The following is a 26,841-nucleotide window of genomic DNA, read 5'->3' as shown; positions in this document are numbered from 1 at the left end:
CCCACCCCACTCGGGGTCCTACTATTATAACTACAAGGGTTATCATAGTATTGTGTTGATGGCGGTGGTGTCGGCACAGTATGAGTTTCTATATGTGGACGTGGGGAAGAACGGCCGGCTGTCAGATGGGGGAGTATTCGCGCGGACAGAATTCTACAGTCGTCTCCAAGCTGGTGGTCTGGCATTGCCACCAGATGAAGATAATGTTGAAGGACTTCCGTTTGTGTTTCTAGCAGACAAAGCTTTCGGGCTTGGACCTAACCTCATGCGGCCGTTTCCCCAGAGGACCCTCACCTCAGAGAGGAGGGTGTTCAATTATCGGTTGGCCAGGGCTCGGAGGGTAGTCGAGAATGCCTTTGGGATCCTCACCAACCGGTTCCGCCTGTTCCTGACAGCGATACACTTGGCGGAATATAAATTAAACACCATTGTATTTGCCTGCTGCATTTTGCACAATTTTCTACGCAGGCACTCCCCCAGTCGTACCTACCCCCCATGGGCTCTGAGGCAGGACTACCCTCAGATAACATTCCTGGGCTGGACACTGGTCGCGCTGGCTTGGCTCCCTTATCTGCTCGTGAGGTACGCGACAAATATGTTGAGTACTTCATGGGTGGGGGGGCCATTGCTATGCCAGATCATATTTCTTTCTAATTCGGCCCCCAAAAGAAAGAAATATTCACAGAACTAATAAATAATTTGACCATTGGACTTTATACAGTTGTTTGTCATTATTGCTTTTTCTCTTTTTTTCTGTCTTGCTGGTTCTCAAACTAACTAGTGCACTTCTAGTGCCAATTTAAGTTAGGCAGATTTAGTAAATAACCACAATTGCACATTATTCACTCATCTACAAACTGGGTATTGAGTCGAGAAATACAAAGCCACTCATTTTTCATCTTTTGATGTCACCATTTTTATTTTTATTTTTTTCCTTACTCCACAAAAAATGATGCATTTTTGGAGTCAAACATGTTTTTTGAATTTGGAGTCAAATTTTTTTATTTATTTTTTTTAACATTTTTTTCAAATTTTTTTACAGTGATTAGCAAGAATACTGATAGAAACACAATGTCAGATATATTTTTTGCAAATATAGATAATAATTTTCTGGCTTGTCTATATATATATATATATATATATATATATATATATATATATATATATATATATATATATATATATGCACTTCAAAATGTACAAATCTTTATTTTTAGCATCAAAATAATCTTTAGATATTTTTTATTTTTGTGGTTTTCTGTAAACAAGATTTATTCTTTTGATCATATTTTTTGGGGGTTTTTCAAAAACATTTTTGAAAATCTTTATTTATTTTTTTTGGTTTTGTTTTGGTAAAAACAGTTTTTTCTTCAATTTTAGTTTTTTGGTTGTGTTTTTCAGAAAAATTTGCTTTTTGTATTCTTATTTTTATTTTTAATTACTCCTTCTTTATCCATCAATACCCCTTCAAAATCACTCAATTCTGCTTCATCAAGTTCCGCCTCATCTTCCCTGAATTCTAAATCCAAATTTAAGTCTTCCTCCTCTCTTCCTTCCTCCTGTCTTACTTCCACATCCTCCTCTCTTACTTCCACATCCTCCTCCACATGCGGAGGTGTGTGATTTTGGGGGTGTCTGGCCCTCTCTGCCTCCTCCAATTGCTGGCGTCTTCTTTCCCCTATAAGAAATAAGAAAAAACAAAAGGTATACTCATCAGCACACAGATATTGTAGAGCTGAACTCGCACACATTGCTTAGAAGAGGCCTTTTTTATTTTGTTTTATTTTCTTCTTTCAGCAAACCTACTTTTTTGGCGGAGTTCTAGGCCAAGCTCTGATCCTGCCCCTTTTTTGCTAAGAAGTGACACACATGGATGTCCCCCCAAAACATTAATTCTCGGATACCCTACTAAAAATTCTGCTTTTATTGTTGAGACACAGGTGCTTTGCATTTCCAGATGGGAAAACATCTGCTTTATTAGCACTGTTGAGAATGAATCTTGTTTGGCTGTCACATTCACTCAATTTAATTTCTCTGATTTTGCTTATCAACAATGTTTGCAAACAAAGTTTGGGGCCAGTCAGCCATGTCCAGGTGTGTTGTTCCTGGACTAACCTCGCATTTCTGCGAAACGATGTCATATTACACGGGTTACTATTTCACGATATTTGCTAAAGGTTGGTATTTAACATAAACACAATACAGTATCTACACGTGTTCAAAAGTACAAGGAGGCAGATGTCAAAATCTACATGTCAACACATTCTTGCAGACATTTCCCCCCCCCCCCCAAAAAATATGGACTTACTTTTCCGCAGAATTTTGAGAATCTTCTCCAGCAATTTCAAGTCGGACCAACGCTTCCTGAGTTGCTCTTTGGACCTGGTGACACCAAACATCTTCCTCATTCTCCTCGCCACCTTGTCCATAATGTGTGACTTTCTGCGGTTAGGGGTCTTGTAGGGCCCAAATTCACCATCATAGTCCTTCCTACGCATGATGTAAACTAACTCCACCATTTCGTCGAAAGCCATATTAGTGGCTTTATATCTTTTTGGCCTGGATCGCGACGGTCCTGCCTCTGTCCCTTCACTTGCGCCATGAGAGCTCCGTGCCCGCTCGTGTGACATCGCCATCTTTCCTTCCCACAGAGATTAGGGGCGTGGAAATGAGGAAATGTCCCGTCATGGGCGGAGATGAGGGCGGGGATTCATGCATATGCGGAGTGTCGAGAATGCAAACGTGTTTACGTAGGTTACGCGGAGAATATTTGCGCGATTCCAGAACCTACACAGTTAACGCCATATTTCCGTTTCACATTGATTAGGGGCATGGCAAAGGTGACGAGGGCGGCGTTTCATACATACGCGGAGTGTATAAAAGGCGCACGCCGTGATTACATAGGTTACGCGGTCATTAATCGACGTTACAAACGAGCAATTTGAGAGAGGAAGGTAAGAAATTTAAACATGGGATCAGCAGCGGCCTACAAAATGGAGAGCCATAGGATGGGGGTTTGGTCTGTTGGTTGCACCCTTTTATTAAGCTATTATGTCTCTTGGATACCACAATGGGATTTTGGGAGCCAAATGCTTTTGTAGACATCACAAAATATAGATGTGAAAAATGCTCTACCTCATTACAATTTATGTAGGGTGTATTCAGATCAGGCCAAGTATTGTTCTGTGTTGGTTGGACAGAGGACATTAGGAAGTGTCTTTCATGTAATCAATGCTGAGGGGCAGGATATCTACACATGAAATAGTGCCTTGATGAATGCTCTCATTTGTAATAATTGGGTATGGTTCTAGATTCCACTTATTTACTGCAATGGAACCAAAGGGGCAGAGCTGGCCAGCATTTTGGAAACAAGAGACACTGTGTTTGTATTTCTATATAGGTCATACATTTTGTGCCACATATTCTATCAATGTCAACGCTGAGCCTTTTTTAAATCGTGTTTTTGGTTTATTTTTCTTTTGGTAATCTAGACTAAAATTAGCCACAACAAATATTTGGAATGGATCTACTGCAGACCCAAGAGATTATCCAGCACTTGCTGGATAAATTCAGAGAAATGCCCATCCTGTGGGATTCCAAGCATCCCACTTACCACAATAAGGACCTACGAGCGGCAGCACTTGAGCAGCTAGCAGCATACATGAGAACATGGGTGCCAGAATGCAGTGCCAACATGGTGAAGGATAAACTTGCCAACCTCAGGGGCACATATAGGAGAGCGTACAAAGCTCACCAAAAGCAGCTAAGATCTGGAGCAGCAGCAAGACCAACAAAGGAACCCAAGCTATGGTATTTTAACCAGATGTCGTTTTTGCGGGATCAACTGGAGGGCAGGACATCAATGTCAAGTCTGCCTCCCAGCCTTCCCTCCACGCTACCTTCCAGCGGGACTTCCCCAGATCACCACAGCCCTGCAGAGTCGGATGAAGAGGGCCTGGCTGACAGAGACGCAGATCTGCGCCTCTACGATGATGAGGTATAGTAGTTTCCTAAATATTTCTGGACTAATAATAATTATTGTTGGATTATTGACTTGATATTGTAAAATAAAAGACAAGCTGGGAAAAAAAATTAAAAAGTCGTGGGCAAACAAATAGGTGTCAGGGATGACAAATGCAGGGGTCAGAGGGTGAGTCTGTTCAAGTTTAAATTAGCCCCAAAAAAGGAGATTCAAGCATGAAAATGTGAGTGATTAGATTTAGAAATATATTAAAACATGTCCCTTTTTTTTACACAGAAAGAAGAGACCAGCCAGGAGGTGGCAGATCCTCTCGTCACTGTCAGCCAGGCCGAAGGGGTCAGTGGCAGCCAGGAGGAGGCCGGGCCCAGTGGCGTTCAGCAGCTCCCCAGGACAACCACCACCAGCCAGGCTCCTCCCCTCCAGATGAGGCCAACAGGCCGAAAGAGGAAATTGGGGCCAGTGGAGGAAGCCAGTCTCAAAATGATTCAGGAGGCGAGTGCCATCATGAGGGCCCCCCTCAACCCCACTGAGGCCTACAGTGCCTCCCTGGCACACAATCTCAACAAAGGGACGGAGGAGCAGAAGCAACTGGCAAAGGGCGTGATCAACCAGGCCCTTTGGTGGATGGAGAGGGAGCTGCTGACCACAGACACTGGGCTATGTGACCCGGCCCGGCTTGCTGAACACCATCCTCCTGCTGCCACATCATCCCCACCTGCAAGGGGCCAGGGAAGACCCGCTGGAAGGAAGCCTGGTGGGAAGGTTGCAAGGAAGAGGAGACGGTGATTCCCTGCCTTCCATTTGATCCCCCACAAATGGCATCTTGTTTGGACTACCACAGCTTGGATTCCTTTGGTTATGTGCTGCTGCTTCAGAATTTTGTTTGTGTGCCTCCTGAGGTTTGCTAGTTTATCCTTCACCATGTTTGAAATGCAAGTCTGCATGTATTTTGCTAGCTGTTCAAGTGCTGCCATTCTGTTTTATTTACTTTTTCACATTTGCCAAAATAAATGGCTTTTTGTTTAATTTAAAAACGTGCCTATTGTTTGTTATACTGTGGGGATTATTTTAGGCATCAAACATTCAAAACAAATATAATGTTTCATTTAAAAATGACACAAAGTCCTTTGGGGGTGGGGGTGCATTTGGTGTGCCAACATGGTAGACAATTGAAACAACCTTCAATAAAATCTATGAAAAAATTCAAACAAAATCTAAATAAAAAAATTACGTACCACAAAATTAAAAATGGTGACATAACTATAAACACGGAAAAAAAGTGGCTAAGATGAACATTAAAGAAAACCTAAAATAAGATATACATGTGGAGGACCCAAAAAAATATGCTACATCTGGCCTAGAAAAGATTTCTAAAATATTACTACATCCCAAGCAACAAATGTCACTTTTCAGTATGGGACAACTTAGTTGAAATAGCATCAGCAAGATAACGGGTTTATTCTAGCAAGAGAACAATGAATAAAACGACGCCATCAACTGTTGTTTATTGCGTCGTTTTCTTCATTGTTCTATTGCTAGAATTAATCTTTCTATTGACGAATGTGCCATATCCCAAACAAACGTGAGTTTTACCTGAACGAGCGCTCCCGTGGCCTCCTTTAGTCTGAGCATGCGCGGGGTTTTTGTACGTTGCTTTTGTGTACTAACCACCGAACATGTCCGAGCGGACAGGATTTCAGCGGACGGTTTTAAAACAAGTTTGGAAATAAATGTCTGCTGAAAAATGGCCCGGCGGGCAAATGTATGCTGAAATTCTGTACGCTCGTAACTACACACGACCGAACATGTCTGCTGAAAATGGTCCGCGGACCAGTTTCAGCAGACATGTTTGGTCGTGTGTACGGGGCCTGAAAGTCCAGTAAAGCTAGACCCCCTTCTCTTTTTGATCTAATAAGAAGGTTTCTAGTAATTCTGGGTCGTTTGCGATTCCACACATATTTGCAGACTATCGATTTCAACACTGTAAAGAATCACAAGGGGATCTTGTATGGGATCCTTTGGAACATGAATAGCAGCCTGGGTAATATGTTCATCTTCGTAACACTAATCCTCTCCAACCATGAGTGTGCTAGCTGGGTCTATTTATGTAGGTCTGATCTAATCGTGTTTAGTTGGGTTAAAAAAATTACACAAAATAGAGAGGCAGTGTTGGATGTAAGAAATATGCTGAGGTACTTTGAGTGTGGTTGCCAACTAAAGGGAAAGAATAGTTTCAATTGAGCTACAGTTTTATGTGGGATTGAAATGTTTAACCACTTCCTGACGGCCGTACGACTTTATACGGCCGCAGGGTGGATCTAAATTTCCACTTTTAGTAGCACCGCCAACGGCGGCATGCGCGTGCCCACAGATGTAAACACATAGATCCACGTCCTGTCAGGGAGAGAGGAGAGCGATCTGTGTCCCTTGTACATAGGGACACAGATCGGTCACCTCCCCCAGTCAGTCCCCTTCCCCACAGTTAGAAACACTATGCAGGGCACACATTTAACCCCTTCCTCAAGGAGTGTCCATAGCATTTAAAAAGACATGCCCAGTTATCGTGATATCTTCACAAATAGACCCCAAGGGTAGGTACCTTTTCTTAAAAGCGAAATTGAACGGCTACTGCTATACATTTGCCTCAGTGTATGCCCCAAACACAGGCACGGCTAACTTCCTGATAAAAACCTTGAAATCACTAGAGAAGTATAGAGAAGGATTTCTGATTTTAGGGGGTGACATTAATTTAGTATTAAATCCAAGTATAGACACATCAACAGGCAAAACACCCATATCATTCAAGGCTCTAAAACACATAAAACAGCTTTTACGGACTGCCCATTTGGTAGATGGATGGCGAGCAACGCATGAGGGGATAAAAGACTATAGCTATTATTCAAAAATACACAATATGTACTCTCGTCTTGATCTTTTTTTCGTGGACCAGTTCTACCTAGAAAGGATCAGATCTTGTACGATAGAATCAATAACAATTTCAGATCATGCACCTGTCATTATGACCTTACATCCAGTATCATTGGGCCACTTGGAACGAACTTGGCGGTTAAATGAGACACTGTTAGACGACAGCCGCGTTGTGGAAGATTTAACCATTAAAATCAAAACATATTTTGAAAGGAACGTGTCTGGGGAAACTTCTGAACAGGCTATTTGGGAGGCCCATAAGTCAGTGATCAGGGGGGAATTGATAGCATGGGGGGCAAGGAAAAAAAAAAAGAAAAACAAAAAGAAATAACAGATCTGCTGGAAGAAATAAATAAGATAGAGATAAAACATAAATCCTCCATGGACCCAGCAGACGCTAAGAGGTTGGAAGAGGCACGAAGTAAACTGACACAGTGTCTAGATCAGAAAACCAGAAATAAATATAGATACTACGCACACCGTTTCTATGAACAGGGAAATAAATGTGGTCGCCTTTTAGCTAGACAACTTAAAAAACAACAAGATTCCAGACATGTTCATAATTTAACTATACAAAATAAAAAAATTGTAGAAACACAGGCAATTGCGGCAGAATTCCATAAATTCTACGAGAATTTATATAATATTCAACAGGAATTGGCAAGCACCACTAATGAATTCCGAGTGGGGGAGATTAGGGAATATATTGCGGACTCAGAGTTACCTTCACTGCCATCTGAAGCCACGGAGATGATAAACAGGCCGATTACAGTAGAAGAAGTGCATGGAGTAATAGCAAATTTGAGAATAGGAAAAAGCCCAGGGCCAGATGGCTTTACGAATTTATATTATAAAAAAAATTCTGAAAACCTGGGTGCCCCAATATGTGATTACCTCAATTCGATTAACATTCTGAATCCACTTCCTCCAGAAGCACTATTGGCACACATTACAGTCCTCCCAAAACCAGGAAAAGATCCCCAACATTGTGCTAATTATAGACCAATTTCTCTGTTAAATTCTGATACAAAGTTATTATCAAAAATTGTGGCACTTGGACTACAGGATCATTTAGTGAAGCTAGTTCACCCTGATCAAACAGGCTTTATGAAGGGCCGTGAAGCTAGAGACAACACCATAAGAGCATTAAATGTCCTCCATTGGATGCAATACGGTCCGGACAGAGCCCCCAGAATAATATTATCTATGGATGCCGAAAAAGCTTTCGACAGGGTTAGCTGGATGTTTATGACTGAGGTGGATGAAAGTGGGAGAGCGTGTGATGGGTTGGGTGCTGGCGTTGTACGCGTCCCCGAGAGCAAGAGTCTTTACTCTTTACTCTTTACTTAATGGCACTTTGTCAGACTATTTCCAAATATACAATGGTACGAGACAAGGGTGTCCCTTGTCTCCCTTATTATTTGCAATGATATTGGAACCCTTTCTCTGCAAAATAAGAAGAAATAACGGAATACAGGGAACGTGTATTGGGCCGGATGAACATAAGGTCTCGGCATATGCCGATGACCTGTTGTTCTATCTATCGACACCACAGACTTCATTACCTGCCTTGATGGAAGTAGTATCTAGGTTTGGGGCCCTATCCAATTTTAAAATTAATTTTGAGAAGTCTATATTATTTCCTAGCCATGTATCTTTAAGTATGGCGAACACTCTACAAGAAGCATATCGCTTCATATGGAATAAAAAATCACTAGTGTACTTAGGGACGCATATAACGCCTGACCCTAAACTTTTATACGACCTGAATTATGGTACCTTAATGGAAGGGGTAAGAGAGGATCTTCAGAAATGGAAGGGGCAGTTTTTAACTTGGTTTGGAAGGGTGAACGCAATAAAAATGAACATACTACCTAAAATAATTTATGTCTTACATACAGTGCCAATTCACCTCCCACAGAGTTTTTTTAAGGGCATACGGAAGGCTTTTGTATCCTTTGTATGGAACGATAAATGCCCCAGATTAGCCTATGAAATTTTGTGTAGCGAAAAGTCAGAGGGCGGAGTGGGGCTGCCAGATGTAATATCATATTATAGGGCAATGGCACTAGTACGTATACTAAATTGGAATCACGATCACTCAACTAAAACATGGGTAAAATTAGAGCAAACAATGGCAGGAAGGAACCTAGCCGGAGCTCCTTGGATACCGAAGACAGAAAGAGGGCTCTCAAAATGGATGTCACCATTAACTAATAATACACTAAGGATATGGGATAAAATAAATCAATCAGAAGATTATGCCCCTGGGATATCCCCCCTGGTCTCCTGGAGGGATTCCCGTGGTTCCCCCCCAGGCGAGGAAGTAGGATCAATGAAGGCCTGGGGGAGGGACACCACATGCGGCAAATTTGCCCCATGTGGAACCCTGACCCCCTTACCTGAATTGAGACGGAGCTTGGGAACAGCCACAATGGTGGAGTGGAGGTATCATCAATTAGGGTGCTTCTTTCAAAAGTGGAAAACCAGGATAAGGCCTCTTAATTCGCTTACTATATTTGAAACCAGATGTGTAAAGATTGGGAGGGCCAAACACTTACTGTCTCAAATGTATAGATTAATCCTAGGGACACGGAGAAAAACAACACCTTACTATATTAGAGACTGGGAAGGAGAGCTAAATCACAGGTTTACCACGCAACAAATTAAAAAACTTATTGATTCCACACACTATACATCTGTAAGCTCACAAATTCAGGAGATGTCTTATAAATTTCTATCTAGGTGGTATAGAACCCCAGTAAGATTGGCACAGATGTATAGGCTTGCGGACAATAGGTGTTGGAGGGGATGTGGACAAGAGGGTACCCTACTCCACCTGTGGTGGTCATGCCCAAAGATCAGAGGATTTTGGCAAGAGATTGCCCCTTGGGTTGGAAGGCTATCTCCCGAGGAAATAGAACTGACACCTTTAAACTTCCTATTCCACAGGTCAGCGAGGTCAATGGGATCATATAAGGAGAGTAGTACGCCTCATTTATTAAATGCGGCAAAATTATTAATACCTAGCTTATGGAAACAGGATAAAAGGTCAACTATTCTTGAATGGAAGAGAGAAGTTAATTTAATTATGGAGGCAGAAAGATGGATTTCCAGGGTTAAAGATAGAAAGGAAAAGTTTAGAGTAATATGGTCAGAATGGGAAAAATGCTCGCTAGAGATTGAATAATTTAAGGAGCTGTAGGAAAACGTAAGTGGATAGCCTGTGGGGGGGGGGGGGAGGTTCTGGAGAATAACTTGTTTGTCTTTTTTTTTTGTATTTATTTATTTATTTATTTATTTTTAGCTCTCAATATGAAATCCTGGCACTGCGCCTAACCCCCCACCTGTACAGGTTTAAGAGAGGGTGGGCACAGAGGGTGGGATTGGGATATACTACATAATAAGGGGTCCTTTTTTTTTTTTTATTATATACATTTACTTATTTTCTTTCGGGGTTGGTGTGTGGAATAGGGAAGGGAGAAAGGGTGAGATAAAAAAGCGGGGGGGGGGGGGGGGTTTAAGTCATTAGTGGCTTTATGGCCTGACAGAGGCCTCAGATTTCAAACACTTGGTAAAAGTGTTTTTAGGGGATGGGGTAACAAGGAATAATGAGCGATAAGCTATAGAATGGCTTTTTAGAAGCCTCATATCTAAGGGATCACTTTTTTTATTTATTTATTTATTTTATTTTCTGTTTGGTGTTTGGAGGGGGGGGGGAGAGAGCCACAGGGAATAAGTGAGGGTGGGGGGGGGGGTAATTTTTCTCCCCTTTTTATTTTATTTATTTATTTTTTTCTTTTTCTCCTTTTTTTCTTTTCTTTTTTTTCTCTTTATTTCCCCCGGGGGGGGGGGTATGGGATACAGACAAGGATGTTTATTGTACAAGGGCGTAATATAATGTAATATATTGTTAAATGGAAATGTTGAAAAACTAATAAAAATTTTGATAATAAAAAAAAAAAAAAAACCCCTTCCTCACCCCCTAGTGTTAACCCCTTCAATGCCAGTCAAATTTATACAGTAATCAGTGCATATTTATAGCACTGATCGCAGTATAAATGTGAATGGTGCCAAAAATGTGTCAAAAGTGTCCGATGTGTCCGCCATAATGTCACAGTGCCGATAAAAATCGCAGATCGCCGCCATTACTAGTAAAAAAATAAATAATAAAAAATAATTATGTCCCCTATTTTGTAGGCGCTATAACTTTTGCGCAAACCATTCGCTTATTGCGATTTTTATCGGCCTAGACTGAGAAAATTATTTATTTATTTTTTAAATTGGGCTATTTATTATAGCAACAAGTAAAAAATATTGATTTTTTTTTTTTTAAATTTACGCTTTTTTTGTTTATAAAAAATAAAAACCGCAGAGGTGATCAAATACCACCAAAAGAAAGCTCTACTTGTGGGGAAAAAAGGACGTCAATTTTATTTGGGAGCCACGACTGCGCAATTGTCAGTTAAAGCGACGCAGTGCCGGAAGCTGAAATTTCACCTTGGCAGGAGGGGGGTATATGTGCCCGGTAAGCAAGTGGTGAATATTTCGGATTTGGACGGGTTGATTTTAAAGTTGGAGATGGTTCCGAATACTGTAAAAGCCAACATCAGATTAGGGAGAGAGATAAAGGGCTGTTGAACGTAAAATATATATTATCTATGTAAGCCGCATATTTATACTGTTTTACCTATTTTAATTCTGTGGATGTTAGGGTTGTGTCTTATCATCGAGAGGGAAAATAAAATAGGGTAGAGGGGACAGCCCTGATGAGTGCCATTATGTAACGTGAAAGGTTTGCTTAAGGTACCATTAATTTGTAGTTGTACGGTAGGAAAATTATAAAGTGCTGCATAGTTACATAGTAAGTCAGGTTGAAAAAAGACACAAGTCCATCCAGTTCAATCACAAAAAATAAACAAACAAAATAAAAAACACAGTACAATCCCATACACCCAACTTCATACCCACAGTTGATCCAGAGGAAGGCAAAAAACCCCAGCAGAGCATGATCCAATTTGCTACAGCAGGGGAAAAAAATCCTTCCTGATCCCCCGAGAGGCAATCGGATTTACCCTGGATCAACTTTACCTACAAATCTTAGTACTCAGTTATTTTATGTACATTTAGGAAAGTATCCAGGCCTTTCTTAAAGCAATCTACTGAGCTGGCCAGAACCACCTCTGTTCCACATTTTCACAGCTCTTATTGTGAAAAAACCTTTCCGTATTTGGAGGTGAAATCTCTTTTCCTCTAGACGTAAAGAGTGCCCCCTTGTCCTCAGTGTTGACCGTAAAGTGAATAACTCAACACCAAGTCCACTGTATGAACCTCTTATATATTTGTACATGTTGATCATATCCCCCCTAATTCTCCTCTTCTCAAGAGTGAATAAATTCAGTTCCTCTAATCTTTCCTCATAGCTGAGCTCCTCCATGCCTCTTATCAGTTTGGTTGCCCTTCTCTGCACTTTCTCCAGTTCTTCGATATCCTTTTTGAGAACTGGGGCCCAAAACTGAACTGCATATTCCAGATGAGGTCTTACTAATGATTTGTACAGGGGCAAAATTAATCTCTGTCTCTGGAGTCCATACCTCTCTTAACCCCCCTGGCGGTAAACCCGAGCGTGACTCGGGGTTGGTTTTTCATGTTAGGATCGGTAACCCCGAGTCACGCTCGGGGTGGACGTGCAGAGTGTGCAGCGGCGCGGCTTACCTTCTCGCTGGATCCACAGGCAAGTTACTCACCTTGTTCCTGGATCCAGCGATGCCACCCGCTGTGTGAGCGAGCGGGACCTCCTCGCTCGATTCACAGTCTCCCCGTGTGCCACCGATCTCCGTTCCCTGCGACGTTACGACGCACGGAAGCGAAGAACGGCGCCAAATTCAAAAAAGTAAACAAACACTTTACATACAGTATACTGTAATCTTATAGATTACAGTACTGTATGTAAAAAATACACACACCCTTGTCCCTAGTGGTCTGTCCAGTGCCCTACATGTACTTTTATAAAAAGAAAAAAATTCATTTCTGCCTAAAAACTGTAGATTGTCCAAAAGTGTCCCTTTATGTCAAAAATGGTTTTAGATCAGCTAGAAAACAGCGATAATAAATTATAATCACTTGCAGAATTGTGCGATAGCGATTTGTGGGGAAATTCGTCATAAAAAAAAAAATGACAGCGACAATTCTGCAACTGAGCACATTTCAGTGATTTTGAGTTGATTACATTATTGAATAATTTTTATTATAATTATATTATTATTTGTTATAATTATTTATTATATTATAATTTATAATTTTTTTTAAAAAAAAAATCATACCCGGGATGCCTACAAGACTCTTGCTTGGTCAGATTTAAGTGAGTTATTTCTAAAAATTAAAGGCCAACAGTATAAAACGCCAAATTTCCTTGCAAAATAATTGTACCGCTTTTGGTACGTAATTCCAGACAGAATCATACCGCCAGGGAGGTTAATACAAGAAAGGACTTTGCTCGCTTTGGAAACCGCAGCTTGGCATTGCATGTTATTATTGAGCTTATGATCTACCAAGACCCCCAAATCCTTCTCCACTACAGATCCCCCCAGTTGTACTCCCCCTAGCATGTATGATGCATGCATATTCTTATTCCCTAAATGCATAACTTTACATTTATCAACATTAAACCTCATCTGCCACTCAGTCGCCCAATTAGACAGAGCATTGAGGTCGGCTTGTAAATTGGAGACATCCTGTAAGGACGTTATTCCACTGCATAGCTTGGTGTCATCTGCAAAGACAGAAATGTTACTTTTGATCTCAGACCCAATATCATTTATAAATATATTGAAAAGTAAGGGTCCCAGCACTGAACCTTGGGGTACACCACTGATAACATTGGACCATTCAGAGTAAGAATCATTAACCACGACTCTCTGAATTCTGTCTTTCAGACAGTTTTCTATCCATTTACAAACTGATATATCCAATCCTGTAGACCTTACCTTACACATGAGCCGTATGTGCGGAACTGTATCGAACGCTTTTGCAAAATCCAAATATATCACGTCCACAGCCACGCCTCTGTCCTCTGCTTTGAGGTCACTTCTTACATAGAGACAGACCCCTCCACCTTTCCTTTTTACCCTGTCTTTCCTGTCTTTCCGAAAGAGAGCATAGCCAGGAATATTAATAGCCCAGTCATGTGAGGATTGAAGCCAAGTTTCAGCAATACCGATTACATCATAGCTCTCCTCATGCGCCAGAGCTTCCAACTCACCTGTTTTGCTTGGCAGACTTCTGGCATTGGTGAACAAACACTTAAATGTATTGTTACATTTTTCTCTGGTGTTTTCATATAATTTATAGTAGTACAAATGGCACTATTATTTACAATGGCTGTTTGCAACATGGGAACTTTCTTGTCACCTGCTGCGATCCGGGATATCAGGGATGGGTCAATGCGAGTTAACGTCACCATCAGATATTCCACTTTTTAAGCATCTGTTCAGAGTAAAAGGGTGGGCTGGGAAGTTTTGCGAACCTGAGCTATCAGAGATAGAGTTTTTAGGAAATTATCACAAGCCTCCCTCCCTGGGATGAATCGGCTTTGGTCTCTAGATATCCATTGAGGTATTAGGGGTGTGAGTCTATTTGCGATGGCTTTAGCATATAGTTTGGCATCAAGTTCAATCGAGAAATTGGTCTATAACTTCCGCAGTTGCTGGGGTCCATACCAGGTTTAGGGAGAATAGTAATGTGAGCGTGAAGAGTTTTTGGTCAGAGAACACTACCTGCAGAAACAGAGTTAGCATAAGGAGTTAAACGAGGGAGTAATGTATCCACGAAGGCGCGGTAATAGGCTATTGTTAGGCCATCTGGTCCCGGAGCTTTGCAATTAGCCATGGCATTAAGCGCCACCCTGAATTCTGAGGTAGTGAATTTCCCTTCCAGAGCTTCAAGAGTGGAAGTGGGTAGTTTTGGTAGGTTAGCTTGTGTAAGATATTCTTGGATAAGGGTGTCTCTAGCCACTTTGTCTGCTACAGTGTGCTGCACGTGAAAGAGTTACTGATAGAAGAAACAAAATTCTTTAGCTATGGCAAAGGTCTCATGTACCAGGGTGTCAGAAGGAGTCTTAATTTTAAATTGGATATAAATGTTCCAGCTTTTTTCTGTTGCAACGAGCGAGCAAGAAGTCAGCTAGGCTTATTTCCCCATTCGCACATGCGTTGGGAAATTATGCAAAATTGCTGTTTCTGTTCTGAGTGGAAGAGGGCCTTTAATTATTTTCTCTTTAAAGTCAGGGAATTAAATATTGTCTGGGATTGTAATGTTTCATGTTTTCTCTCTAAGGAACCTATTTCCGGGATAAGCTCAGATTGTAGATGTGTTCTCTCTTTTTTTCCTAGAACCTAGTTCTATGAGCTTTCCACATATATGCGCCTTGTGAGCCTTCCAGAGCACACTAGGTGAAACATCTGGGGCCGTATTGTCTTTTAAATAAAGAGAGAGTTCATCCCCGATCAGTTTTTTATCAATGTCTCCAGAGATAAGGGTATCATTAAGTTTCCAGTTTGTAGTCTTTATGGACAAGGAGGGGATTTTCAATTTGAGACTAATAGTGGCATGATCCGATATTGAGGTTTCAGTGTCAGAATCGAGTAATAAGGCTAAGTGATGATGGTCAATAAATAATCTATCCTGGAATAGGATTGGTGTAGGTGTGAGTAGTGCGTGTAGTTTTTCACTTGCGGGTGCATCACCCTCCAAATATCCATGAGTTGAGTGTCGTGTAGACGTGTGCGGATATATATCAAATGTTTGTGGGAGATACTAGATCTACCCTGTGATGTGTCTATGGTGGGTTCCAGGGGAGTGCTAAAGTCCCCTGCCAGGAGAATGCACCCGCAAGTGAAATCCCACAATTTGGAAAGAGTGGCTGCAATGAAACCCGCTTGATCATGGTTGGGGTGTATATATTAGCTAAAGTGCATGGCATATTACCCAGGCTGCCTCTCAGGAAAAGGTATCGTCCTGAGGGGTCACTTAGTCTTGTTTCAAATGTGAAAGAGGTTCCCCTACAGAGTCCAATGGCCACTCCCTTTGCCTTATTAACATCTGATAGGCTGTAGTGCCATGTTGGATAGTGCTGGGGAAAAAAGCTTGTTAGAGGTAGTATGGTTAAGGTGAGTTTCCTGCAAGAAGACAATGTCACCTTGCAGGCGATTAAGTTCTCTATAAAGGTTATGTTGCTTACCAGGGGCATAGAGTCCCCACACATTGAGGGAGATCAAATTTACCATTGCCTTCGGAACCATAGGGGAGACTCTTGATGCACAGTCCACCAAAGATTCTGGAGCCGAGGCAAGAGAGGGGGAGCAAAAAGAAGAGGGAGGTAAAAAGAGCATAAGAGAGAAAACCAGTAAAAGTACACAAAAAGCAAATCAAAAACTTCAAACCACATGCAGGATTGTACAAGGTTTGCACGCAGAAATCTGCGGTGCATATACAGTGCACACGCGGGGCCCAACATCCACTAGCACGTCACCCAGTGAAGGACAACTACACAGGGGCATGGGGTCACATGGTGCCCCGCAGAGGGATGCTGTGCAGCCCCCGGACATCAGTGCATACCAAAAACCATCTGGATGCTCCGGCATGGGCACTGTGCATACAACAATGACGTGTTCATATAATAAAACCATAGCTTAGTAACAAAAGCATACGCATGAACAGAAACAAAACCACTGTTAGGCAGAGAAAATAATGTTCAACCAAACTTTAAGGACTGAAAGAGCAAACATATCAATCGATCTGACACTTGCGTGGAGGCTAGACCCCCACATAAGGGCCACGAGACAACATCATAGGTGATTCACCCCATCTGTGGTGAAGAGCCCGGTGTGGCAGAGCGGCGTTTCCAATCTACTTTCCGCTAGCGAACCTCCGAGGTATTAGAGAGCAGAGGGATAGCATCTTTCTAGCCTGTGAGTTCCAGAGGGTTGATGTTGAGATCCATATAGAAGTCTAAAGCACGATCGGATATTTGATGGAATCTAATCCGATGGATTTTTTTATCGGATATCCAATGAAGCTGACTTTACTCAGTCTTGCCTACACACCATCGGTTTAAAATCAAATCGTGTCCAACGCGGTGACGTAAAACACTACGACGTGCTGAGAAAAATGAAGTTCAATGCTTCCATGCATGCGCCGACTTGATCCTGAGCATGCATGGATTTTTGACTGATGGACTTCCCCACAGACGTTCATTTTTTTCTATTGTTTTTTTAACCATAGAAAAAATTTAAAACAGATTCTATTTTTTTTTACCAATGGAAAAAAACGATGGGGCCCACACACGATCGGTTTGTCCGATTAAAACGGTCCATCGGTCCGTTTTAATCAGACAAACCGATCGTGTGTATAGGGCTTAAGTCTTCTGGGAAAACGAAGAACAGCGGGTTTGCCATCCCTGTTCGCTATGAGGGAAGTCGGGAATCCCCATCGGTAGTTGATAGAGGCAGAACACAACTTATCTGTCAGGGGTTTAAGGGCCCTACGACGCTCCAGGGTTTCCCTAGCCAGATCGGGGAAGAAGGACAGGGTAACCCCATCGAAGTCCAGGGTAGCTGCTTCTCTTGCCTTCTGCATAAGGAGCTCCTTCTCTTCATAGTAGTGAACCCTGCATATCTCTCGGGGTGTCTGAAAAGAGGTTGCAGGGGCAGAAGGCCCAGTGGACTCGGTTCAATTTCAATGGATGTCTGACGGGTTGCTCAGCAGGCCATTAAAGATACCACAGAAAGAGACCGGGAGATCAACATCCCTTGTTGCCTCAGGTAGGCCTCTTATCTGTATATTGTTCTGCCTGTTACGGTTCTCTTGGTCTTTGATTTGGTACACAGCCATTCTTTGAGCAATAGAGAGATTGCGGGTGGTAGTCTGCAGGCTTCTAATGGCTACTGCATGGCGGTCTAGGCGCTGTTCAGTTTCCTCCACTTGCTCCAACACTTGTGACAGATCAGAGCGGATCTGTTTAAGTAGGCAGTCAACTTACCATAGTCTAGACCGATAGTCTAGACAAGCTCCTATCTCTGTCTGAGCCGAGAGAGGAAGCTGGAGACTGATGTCCGGATTCAGGCCTGTGTTGGGAGGCGGAGCCAGAGCCTGAGCCATGTGGAGAGCAGCCTAGTCCGTCTGTGTCAGTGAAGTCGTCCTGTTCCGTGGCCAGGAAGCGTTTAATGGGGCCCATAGGGGGGTTTTCCTTAGGCAGGGTCTTACCCGTTCTCTTGCCCATGATGACCGTGCTGTGAAAGCTGTCAGATATCGAAGTAAAACTATTAATACGGGTGCCAGCACAGGAGCTTACAGGAGAAGCATCCTCACTGCTTCATGCCGAAACCACACCCCTCCATTCATGCCTCATTCATGCCCATCTATGCCTCATTCATGCCCATCTATGCCTCATTCATGCACTAATGTGCCTCATTCATGCCCATATGTGCCTCAATTATTCACATCCGAGCCTCATCCATGCCCATCCGTGCCACATCTGGCCTCATCTGTGGTCATTCATGCCACATCCATTCTTCATCCATGCCACATCAGTGCGCTCATCTGTGCCACATCAGCGCTCATCTGTGCCACATCAGTGCTCATTTCTGCCACTACAGTGCTTATCAGTGCCCTACAGTGCCTCACAAAAGTGTAATAGGTAGTTAGGAAATTGGATTTCTAATTTTATGTCCCTAGAGCGCCTGATGGGTCCCCCTGAATGTTGGGCCTCTGTATGTGGCCAGGCTGTGTAAAAGTCTCACATGTGGTATCGCCATACTCAGGAGGCGTAGCAGAATGTAATTTTGTGGGTGTTTTCATTGTCCTGGTGTTCCAGGGCCTTCAAACGTGTAATTTATGCTCCTAGAATGCCTGGAGGTGCTACTTGCATGTTGGGGATCTCTATGTGGCCAGGCTGTGTAAAAGTCACACAGGTGGTATCGCCATATTTAGGAGGAGTAGCAGAATGTGTTTTGGGTTGTAGTTGCAAGTATGCCTATACAGTGTGTGAGAAATAACTTGGTAATATGACAATTTTGTGGAAAAAATAAATCCTAACTTTGCAAAGAATTGTGAAAAAAAAATTACAACTTCCAAAAACTCTCCATGCCTCTTACTAAATAGCTTGGAATGTCTACTTTACAAAAAAAGGTCATTTGGGGGGGGGGGGGGTATTTGTACTTTCCTGGCTAACAAGGCTCAGTTCACACTGAGGCAACTTGTCAGACGACTTAGCCGCCTGACAAGTCGTGCTCCATGCAGTGCAATGGAACCGTTCTAATCGGAGCGACTCGAGTCACCCCGACTTAGAAAAAGGTTCCTGTACCTTTTAGGGGCAACTTCGAAGTGGCTTGCATTTACCACTTTTACAGAAGTCATTTGCAAGCCACGCTGAAGTCGTGCTGTACAGGGCGGCTTCAGAGTCAGGCAATTTTGAAGCTGCCTCAGTGTGAACCGCCACTTGGTGTATCAAGAAGTAAGATAGGCCGTCAGTACATCAGGTGTGATAAATTTTTAATTATTGCCACCATAGCTTGTAGACTCTAAGGCTGGGTTCACACCATCGCCGCATGCGGCTTCCAGCAGGGGTCTGGTGCGTCCTGGTTCACCGTTTCAGGTCAGATTTCAGCCCGAATTTTTGCTGAATTCGTACCTGAAATGGACCAAGAGACGCACAGAGCTCCTGTGCAAATTCGCACCTGAGCTACAGCGGTGATATGTGAACCGGCTCCATAGAGAGCCGGTCAAAATCTCATGCTATTGGTGCAGTGGTGTTATTTGGGTTATTTTTACCGAAGATATGTAGCAGTATAATTTTTGGCCAAAATTTATAAAGAAAAATTACTAATTTGCAAAATTGTATAACCGAAACAAAGAAAAATGCATTTTGTTTACAAATTTTTTGGTCTTTTTCTATTTATAGCGTAAAAAACAACAAAAATAAACTGTGGTAATCATTGATTATACCACCAAAAAAAGCTATATTTGTGTGAAAAAACGAAACAAAAATTTAATATGGGTACAGTGTTGCATGACTGAGTAATTGTCATTCAAGGCGCTCATCTAGTGCTGAAAGCTGAAAATTGGAATGGTTAGGAAGGGGGTTTAAATGCCCAGTGGGCAAGTGGTTAAAGGAAACCTGTCATAACAGAAAAATGGGCGCTGCCATTGCTGAGCGTCTGAACATACTAGCATCCATGCTGTTTTGGTAACCTTGCTGCTTGAATACTTTGAGCCACTTACCTGGAACATGTGTGCAGATAATGGCCCGGATTCACAAAGCACTTGCGCCAATGTATCTCGCCGCGTAAGTGCAAATATGCGCTGACGTATCTATGCGCCTGACTCAGAAACTAAGATACGCTTGAAAATAGGCTTCATCCGACCAACGTAACTTGCCTACGCCGGCGTAGAGTGGGCGCATATTTACGCTGGACATATTTGGCGCTCCCATTGATTTTCTATTCACATATGCAAATGAGGGAGATACGCCAATTCATGAACGTCCGTCCGTCCGACGCAGTGCATGTAAAGTCCTTCGTCTGGCGTAAAGTTATGCCCCATAAAGGAGGTGTAACTCAGCAGCATCCATGCAAAGGGCTGCACCAGGGAACACAAGCCGACGTATTTTACGTAGTTTACATAGGACGTGAATATGACTAGGCGTAGGTTACGTTCACGCCGTAGGCAGTGATCTGACGTATCTTAGGCAGTTGTTCCGACGTGATTGTGAGCATGCACACTGAGATGCGTCCACGGGACGGCGCATGCACAGTTGGCGATTCGTATCTGTCTGGCGCTCGGCCCATCATTTGCATGGGGTCACGCCTCATTAGCATGGCTCACGCCCACTTCCACTTACGCCGACTTGCGCCTTGGAAACCCAGCGCAGATTTGGGAGGAAGTGCTTTGTGAATTCAGTGCTTGCCTCTCTGCGCTGCGTCGGCATAGCGTAAAGGAGATACGCTACGGCGGCATAAATATGCGCCAGTGTCTGTGAATCTGGGCCAATGAGTTTTGACTTTTTTACTAGTTTCTTGTTCTATGTATGTGTTTGAGATCAGTTATTTAAATGATATAGAAGCTAGTGGGTCAGCATAACTGCCAGTCAATTAGCATTTTAGAATCAAGGTCAATAGCCAAGTATATTTTGCGTGACAATTTTTAAACACTGAATTTTTGTATTGTTGTGTGAATCTGTATTTTAATATTTAAAAATATGTGGTTTATGTGTCTTTCTAGGTTTGTCATCAACACTCCCTATAGATGGCACATTTTTTAACAGCTGGCTAGCTCAGTCAGTTCAGATCACCACTGAGAACATGACAATGAGTGAGTGGGCCTTAAACAATGGTCACAAAGAGAATGACACTTCTGGTCTTCTGTCAGAAGAACTGTTACAGGATGAAGAGACACTGTTAAGCATCATGATGGATAACTCACTCAAATCTCCTTTCAAACAGATGGAGACTGTAAAGAAGGTTAAAAGCAAAACAAGAATGAATGGTAGGAAAAAACTACCAAGAAACAGTCCTGAAACTGTTCATAGGAATCCGCAGGATGACTCGGCCCAATGGAATAATGCAAACTATTTATCAGATGAGACTGAAATACCTCCTGGCTACAACTCCAAATCAAACAAAACTGGCAAAGGAGCTGCCAAGGTACAAGTGGACCACAAAGGCCCTGTTGAGAAAAAGACATTGAGAATGTGCTCTGTGTTGAAGTCTGATGGTAAATTCTCAGATCAGAGTCAAGTAAATAACAGTGAAATGACAGTGAGATGCACACAACCCAAGTCTGATTCTCTTGGCAAAGTGCCTGAGTCATTGGGTTCTGCAAAAACCGTCACAAGGTTTAAGTTACCAAAGGGAGGAAAAACAAATCTGGAGACAAAGTGTGTAGATCCAGAAAGGGCAAATGGACTTAGAGTCAAGGGAATGCCCAAAGAAAACCCCCATTTAGACAATGAAACTGATGGCTACTATTCAGATGCTGAAATGACCAACTCAGATGAGGAGTCAAGTAAAGCAAGGATGCAACTTAGCCAGTTTGACCCATCAAATGATGATATTGTTCGAATGAGTATTTTGGCATCTTAATTTTCTAGCTGAAAATATACTGGACAGCTCAATGATGCCTAAATCAAGAGATGACTGCCATTTTCAACACACCTACTTTTTCCAGAAGAGTCATGTATTTGTAATATGTCTTGCATATAGTCACGTATATGTAACACATAAGCAGGTTCAGTACAGTTGTCTTTCTCTGCTATTTACACATTATGCCTCACAAACACAGGTTGTTCTATTGTAAATGTTTCATGGTAGATCACAATGCATATGCCCTTTAATGCAAGCACATAAATCAAGGACTTGTGCTTGATACCCCAAAGAAAACTGTTAAAGGATGATGAGATAACATTAAATGGGCATTATTTTATGTAAGGGCAGTGATGAAAATACACATTGAAATGTCCTCCCTTCATCAAAAAAGGAAAAATACATAGTAAAATAAGCAAAAGGGGAAAGAAAAGCACAAAATAATTGCTTATTTGAAGAAAGCACTTATAAGTAGGGAAAGGCAACTCCAGCTGTTTAAAAGTTTAATCTTTGTTCTTCTCAAACTCATTCTCTTCCGTTGGGACTTTTTTGTTGGCCAAAAGCAGACATGTACATAGCAGAAGCGTGTGGCACTATGAGCCAAGCAAGGCTCTTCTTATCAATACATCTGCTACGTCTGTAAATGGAATGTGCAAACATCTATTGGAAAACATATATGGCTAAGCCCATTAAAAGCTAGTTGGATTTACTTGCTCAGGTGGATAAACCAGGCTTCGCCCCTGTGGTTGAGCCAAGAGGGTACAACTTAGGTAATTGTTTTTGTAACAAGACATTTTAAACCACCTATTCATCAATATAAGGGATATCCAGTTCCATCTGCACTCGTGATTGAGTTACAATTAAGTTCTAATGCGTGTTCCATTCCTTTGTAACAGTGCTATGAAGATACTTACAACTGTAAATGTCATATTGTGAGAATGGGCTGCCTCTAACACTTCCGTTGTTGGTGATCTATATTGTTCAAGTACCAACACGCCTAAAAATATGGCCAGCTTGGCATCATAAAAGATGTATCTCAACTAAAGTGACAACATTTCAGATTTCCTGACATAACATGTTTGGTTCCACTAAAAAAAGCTTGCATCCTGTTTTGTCAACGGAGATGATAGCAAAAAATATTGGTATTATCTATTTAGCGCAGGGGTTCCAAATGGAAAATATGTATATAAATGCACTTTTGTGGATTATCCACAGTCTTTTGTTTAATAAGGATCATTACGATAACCACACATAGATAGCATGGCATCTAATGTCAACAGAACAGTAAAAATAGACAGTTAAACATTGTGTTGCCAATCACTGCTTACATTTACCTGCTTATGACAATGCACTGGTACTCTAAGGGAATTATGCAAAGATTTGGTAACTAATCCATGTGCTGACTTCGGTGGGACAGAATAGGTTCCTCCAAAATTTCCAATGACACATTTTTGTCAGAAACTCTCCTAATAAGGGTGTATACTGACTTTGAATTGCACTGTACATAACCTGTGGCATCTTGATTTTTTCCACAATAATTACTGTCAACAGCGCTTCCTAGTTACTTCAAGGAACATAGGAGTTCCTATTTCGGGTAAAGCTAAGCCCTTCTATCAGTCTAGGATACTGGCCATACACATAGTGATTAAGCTACTGAGCCAGACCTGAAACACAGACACAGACACTTTGATCTTCAAAGCTTTTGGCCATATGTATATGGCCCAATCTGTTAGTTCCAGCAGTTACTGTGCTATGCGTATCATATATATTCTATTGATGAGGTGGGGGAGTTGTGGTCTCCCCTTAACAGTGGCCAGTTTTTCATGAAATTAGGTTAAAAACTAAGTTGTTTGGCCTAAGTTTAGGGGTAACTAAACTTTTATGTTCAACACTGTTCACATTACTCAATAAACACTATCAGTGTGCTGTATTTATTTAGGAGATAATGGACCCCTTTTTGCTAACATACAACAACATCTTTGTACCAAACAATGAAGTTGAAAACGAATACAGCGCTTCCAATTTTGAGAACCCTTTCTAATGATGTCCATTCAGGGTCGTGTCATTACAGGTTAAGTGTCCTAACTCATTTCACAGGGCTAGTACCAACTACCAGCTTCAACCATTGTTTCTTGTTGTACCTATGTTGGCTTCAAATTGTATAGACGTACATGTCTCAGGTTTTTACCTCGTTTGCACTTCAATTTTTTGAGAGATCTGTAAATTTCAAGTCAAGGTTTTTGTGTAGCCAGTTTGTGTTCTGAAAATTTGATGAAAATGTAAAAATGATCACTCATTTATAGCATAATAATAATATTGTTTAATTTAGCATGTGTGACATGGTTTAAAATCCTTCCATATGAGGATGGAGTCATTTTGCCTTCGCTAACATGTATAGGTAAACTCAGTTGTCAGAAGGCTCATGATGCTTTGGTGCACCAATAATGGCGGAAAAAACTATTTTCTTTGTTTTACAGGGACATACCAGAAACTAAGCACTGTTGACATTTGAGACAATTAGCACATTAGCCAACACGCAGTGATATAAGTCCCTTTAAGCCTTAAAAAAATGCTTTGTGCTTCTGTCAGTGAAATTGTGTATGGGTCAGAACATCTAATTTTATCTTACAGCATTCTTTAAATATGTATTTGATATTTTGCAGTTTGTGTGACCCCAGGGTGAGCTCAGGGAAAACCACATGTCATATAATTGAATAAAAAAGCAAAAACACAAACACAGGGCATTTCTGCGGCCTACAAACCTGTAGCTTTTCCAGCAAAGGAAAATATACTCCAAGAATACTGTAAGTCAGACAAAAATCATTCAGCAGATGCCAAAGAATGTTTGTATATGAGTAAAAGTTACAGTTCAGATACGTACCTTAAGCAAACTATTGGGGGTAAAAAAAAAATGCAGTTGTTTCAATCTTGGATCATATGAGCTCACAACATCCAACAGTAGAAATAAATGTCTGTATACACAGCTTAAAGTCTGATGACTGCGCCCCCTACTGTTTTTATTTACAACTTACTTTACGTCATCAGTTATGATTATCTTGTCAAAATGCCTTTCGGGAACAGCCGTACCAGCAGCTTAAACTGTTATACCTTTCTATAATGTTTCACTCCAGTAGCTTGTTTCATATAACTACACAAAAATAGAAAAACAATCAAGGATTATACTATAAATATGCCCTTTGTTTTTTAGTAAAGTGTCTGAAGAAAAAAATGTCATGCCCATAACAAAGATTGAGACTTTTTCTTCCATTTTCAATGTGAGATTGAAACAAAGAATCCTTCAAATACTTTGATAAATAGGGTTGAGTGTTGTGCATGATGTGAAATAATCTTGCACGTTTACAACACGTTTCGTATTTGGCTATATTGCTGGTGGGCAAGTGAAACCAGACAGTTCAGGTGGCTGTTCGTAATTAGCAGAATCCAATTAGTTTGGATTACAGAGCTCCAACTTTTACTAACGTGGAGCCAATGAAGGGTTTTTGTGTTAAAAATTTTAAATACAGGTTAGGACTAGTTCAACTTTACATGCTTGTTAGAATTTAGATATGATTACTAGTATTGGTTTAATACCAATAAGTAATATGCTGCATTTACTGTTATTGCTTCTGTGTGCTTCAGTTAAACTATGGATACAAAGTTACCCACAAACCATTGCTTCATGACCTACTTTTAGTGTTATTTGCCTGATCAGTACAGAAAGCAAACTGAGAATTTTCTTTAAAGAACAACCAGCTTTCTTTGTGCACACTTGTTAAACATTAATGTATTACAAAGGTTTTGTTCTCTAGGTATATAATAACTCTTAACCCAACAAATATTGGCAAGACACTTATTTTCTGACTGACTGTAATTTTTAGGCAGAGTAAAAAAAAAAAGAATATTAGGAGGGAAAACGTGTTATGGCACCGCTTACAAAGTTGGGAAAAATTTCCAAAAACCCACTCTGGAGAAGTCCACCGAAAGTTGATATTTTCTGTTCTGGATGGATGCATGATGGTTCATAGGCTTTTCAACACATCGGTATCTAACCAAAGCTGAAACTATGTGGCCAGACAAAACGAAAAACAAATTATTCTTGAATGCCTTCTGCTAAAAATGTATTCAGTTATCAAATGAAAAGTATCACATTTACATTATTTACAAGTTGCTGTTTGTATGAGTGTCTAACATGGCGCAGCACTTTGGAGGGAAGCAGCGCTTTAAAATACTTTTTATGTGAAAGAATGCTGCCACCTACACAAATATTATAATTCACTTATCTTCCTGCATCAAACAAACATATAAATATGTATAATTCTGAAAACAAAACCACATCGAAACAAGAAATAAACAAAATCTTAGATATTTCACATTTTTGCAAAAAGTTACAAACAAAATAGAAAACCTCCAAAAAATTTGTGATTTTCTTTTGCTTTCACTTTTGGTAATAGTGGTAATTAGGACAAATAGAGAGGGTGAATCTCACTAAGGCAGGCACAGACAGCAATAAAAACCTGACTAGTTATACATAAATGTTTAAAAAGGGTACCATATACTCCATAATTAGTAGAATCTCATATTATAAGTGATTACATCCTATTTCCTAGAAACACCATCCTATAAGGATTGAACAAGCATATAATAAACAATACAATATAGGAATTTAAGTGTGCTGCCAGAAAAATCCAAATACAATGAAACCTCAGATTGTGAGTAACGCGGTTTACAAGCATTTCACAATACGAGCAATTTTTTTTTAATTCCTGGCTCGATTTGTGAGCAGGATTTAACCCG

The 26,841-nt window shown here is 41.2% G+C and overlaps 1 protein-coding gene across 1 annotated transcript in view; it reads left to right on the top strand.

The window, feature by feature from the left end:
• The window catches only part of LOC120930265 (E3 ubiquitin-protein ligase Jade-2-like), a 65,872-nt gene extending 40,913 nt beyond the window's left edge, over positions 1 to 24,959 (top strand). The window contains exon 2 of the mRNA XM_040341490.1: positions 21,188 to 24,959. Coding sequence (XP_040197424.1) covers positions 21,268 to 22,047 — 780 coding nt within the window. The 5' untranslated portion in view covers positions 21,188 to 21,267 and the 3' untranslated portion in view covers positions 22,048 to 24,959. The remainder of the gene's footprint in view (positions 1 to 21,187) is intronic.
• The last annotated feature ends 1,882 nt before the right edge of the window (positions 24,960 to 26,841 follow it).

This window comes from Rana temporaria, chromosome 3 (assembly GCF_905171775.1).
Source record: "Rana temporaria chromosome 3, aRanTem1.1, whole genome shotgun sequence".
NCBI classification, from domain to species: Eukaryota; Metazoa; Chordata; class Amphibia; order Anura; family Ranidae; genus Rana; species Rana temporaria.
Note: the sequence above shows the minus strand (reverse complement) of the source record. Positions and strands in the feature narration are given on the sequence as shown.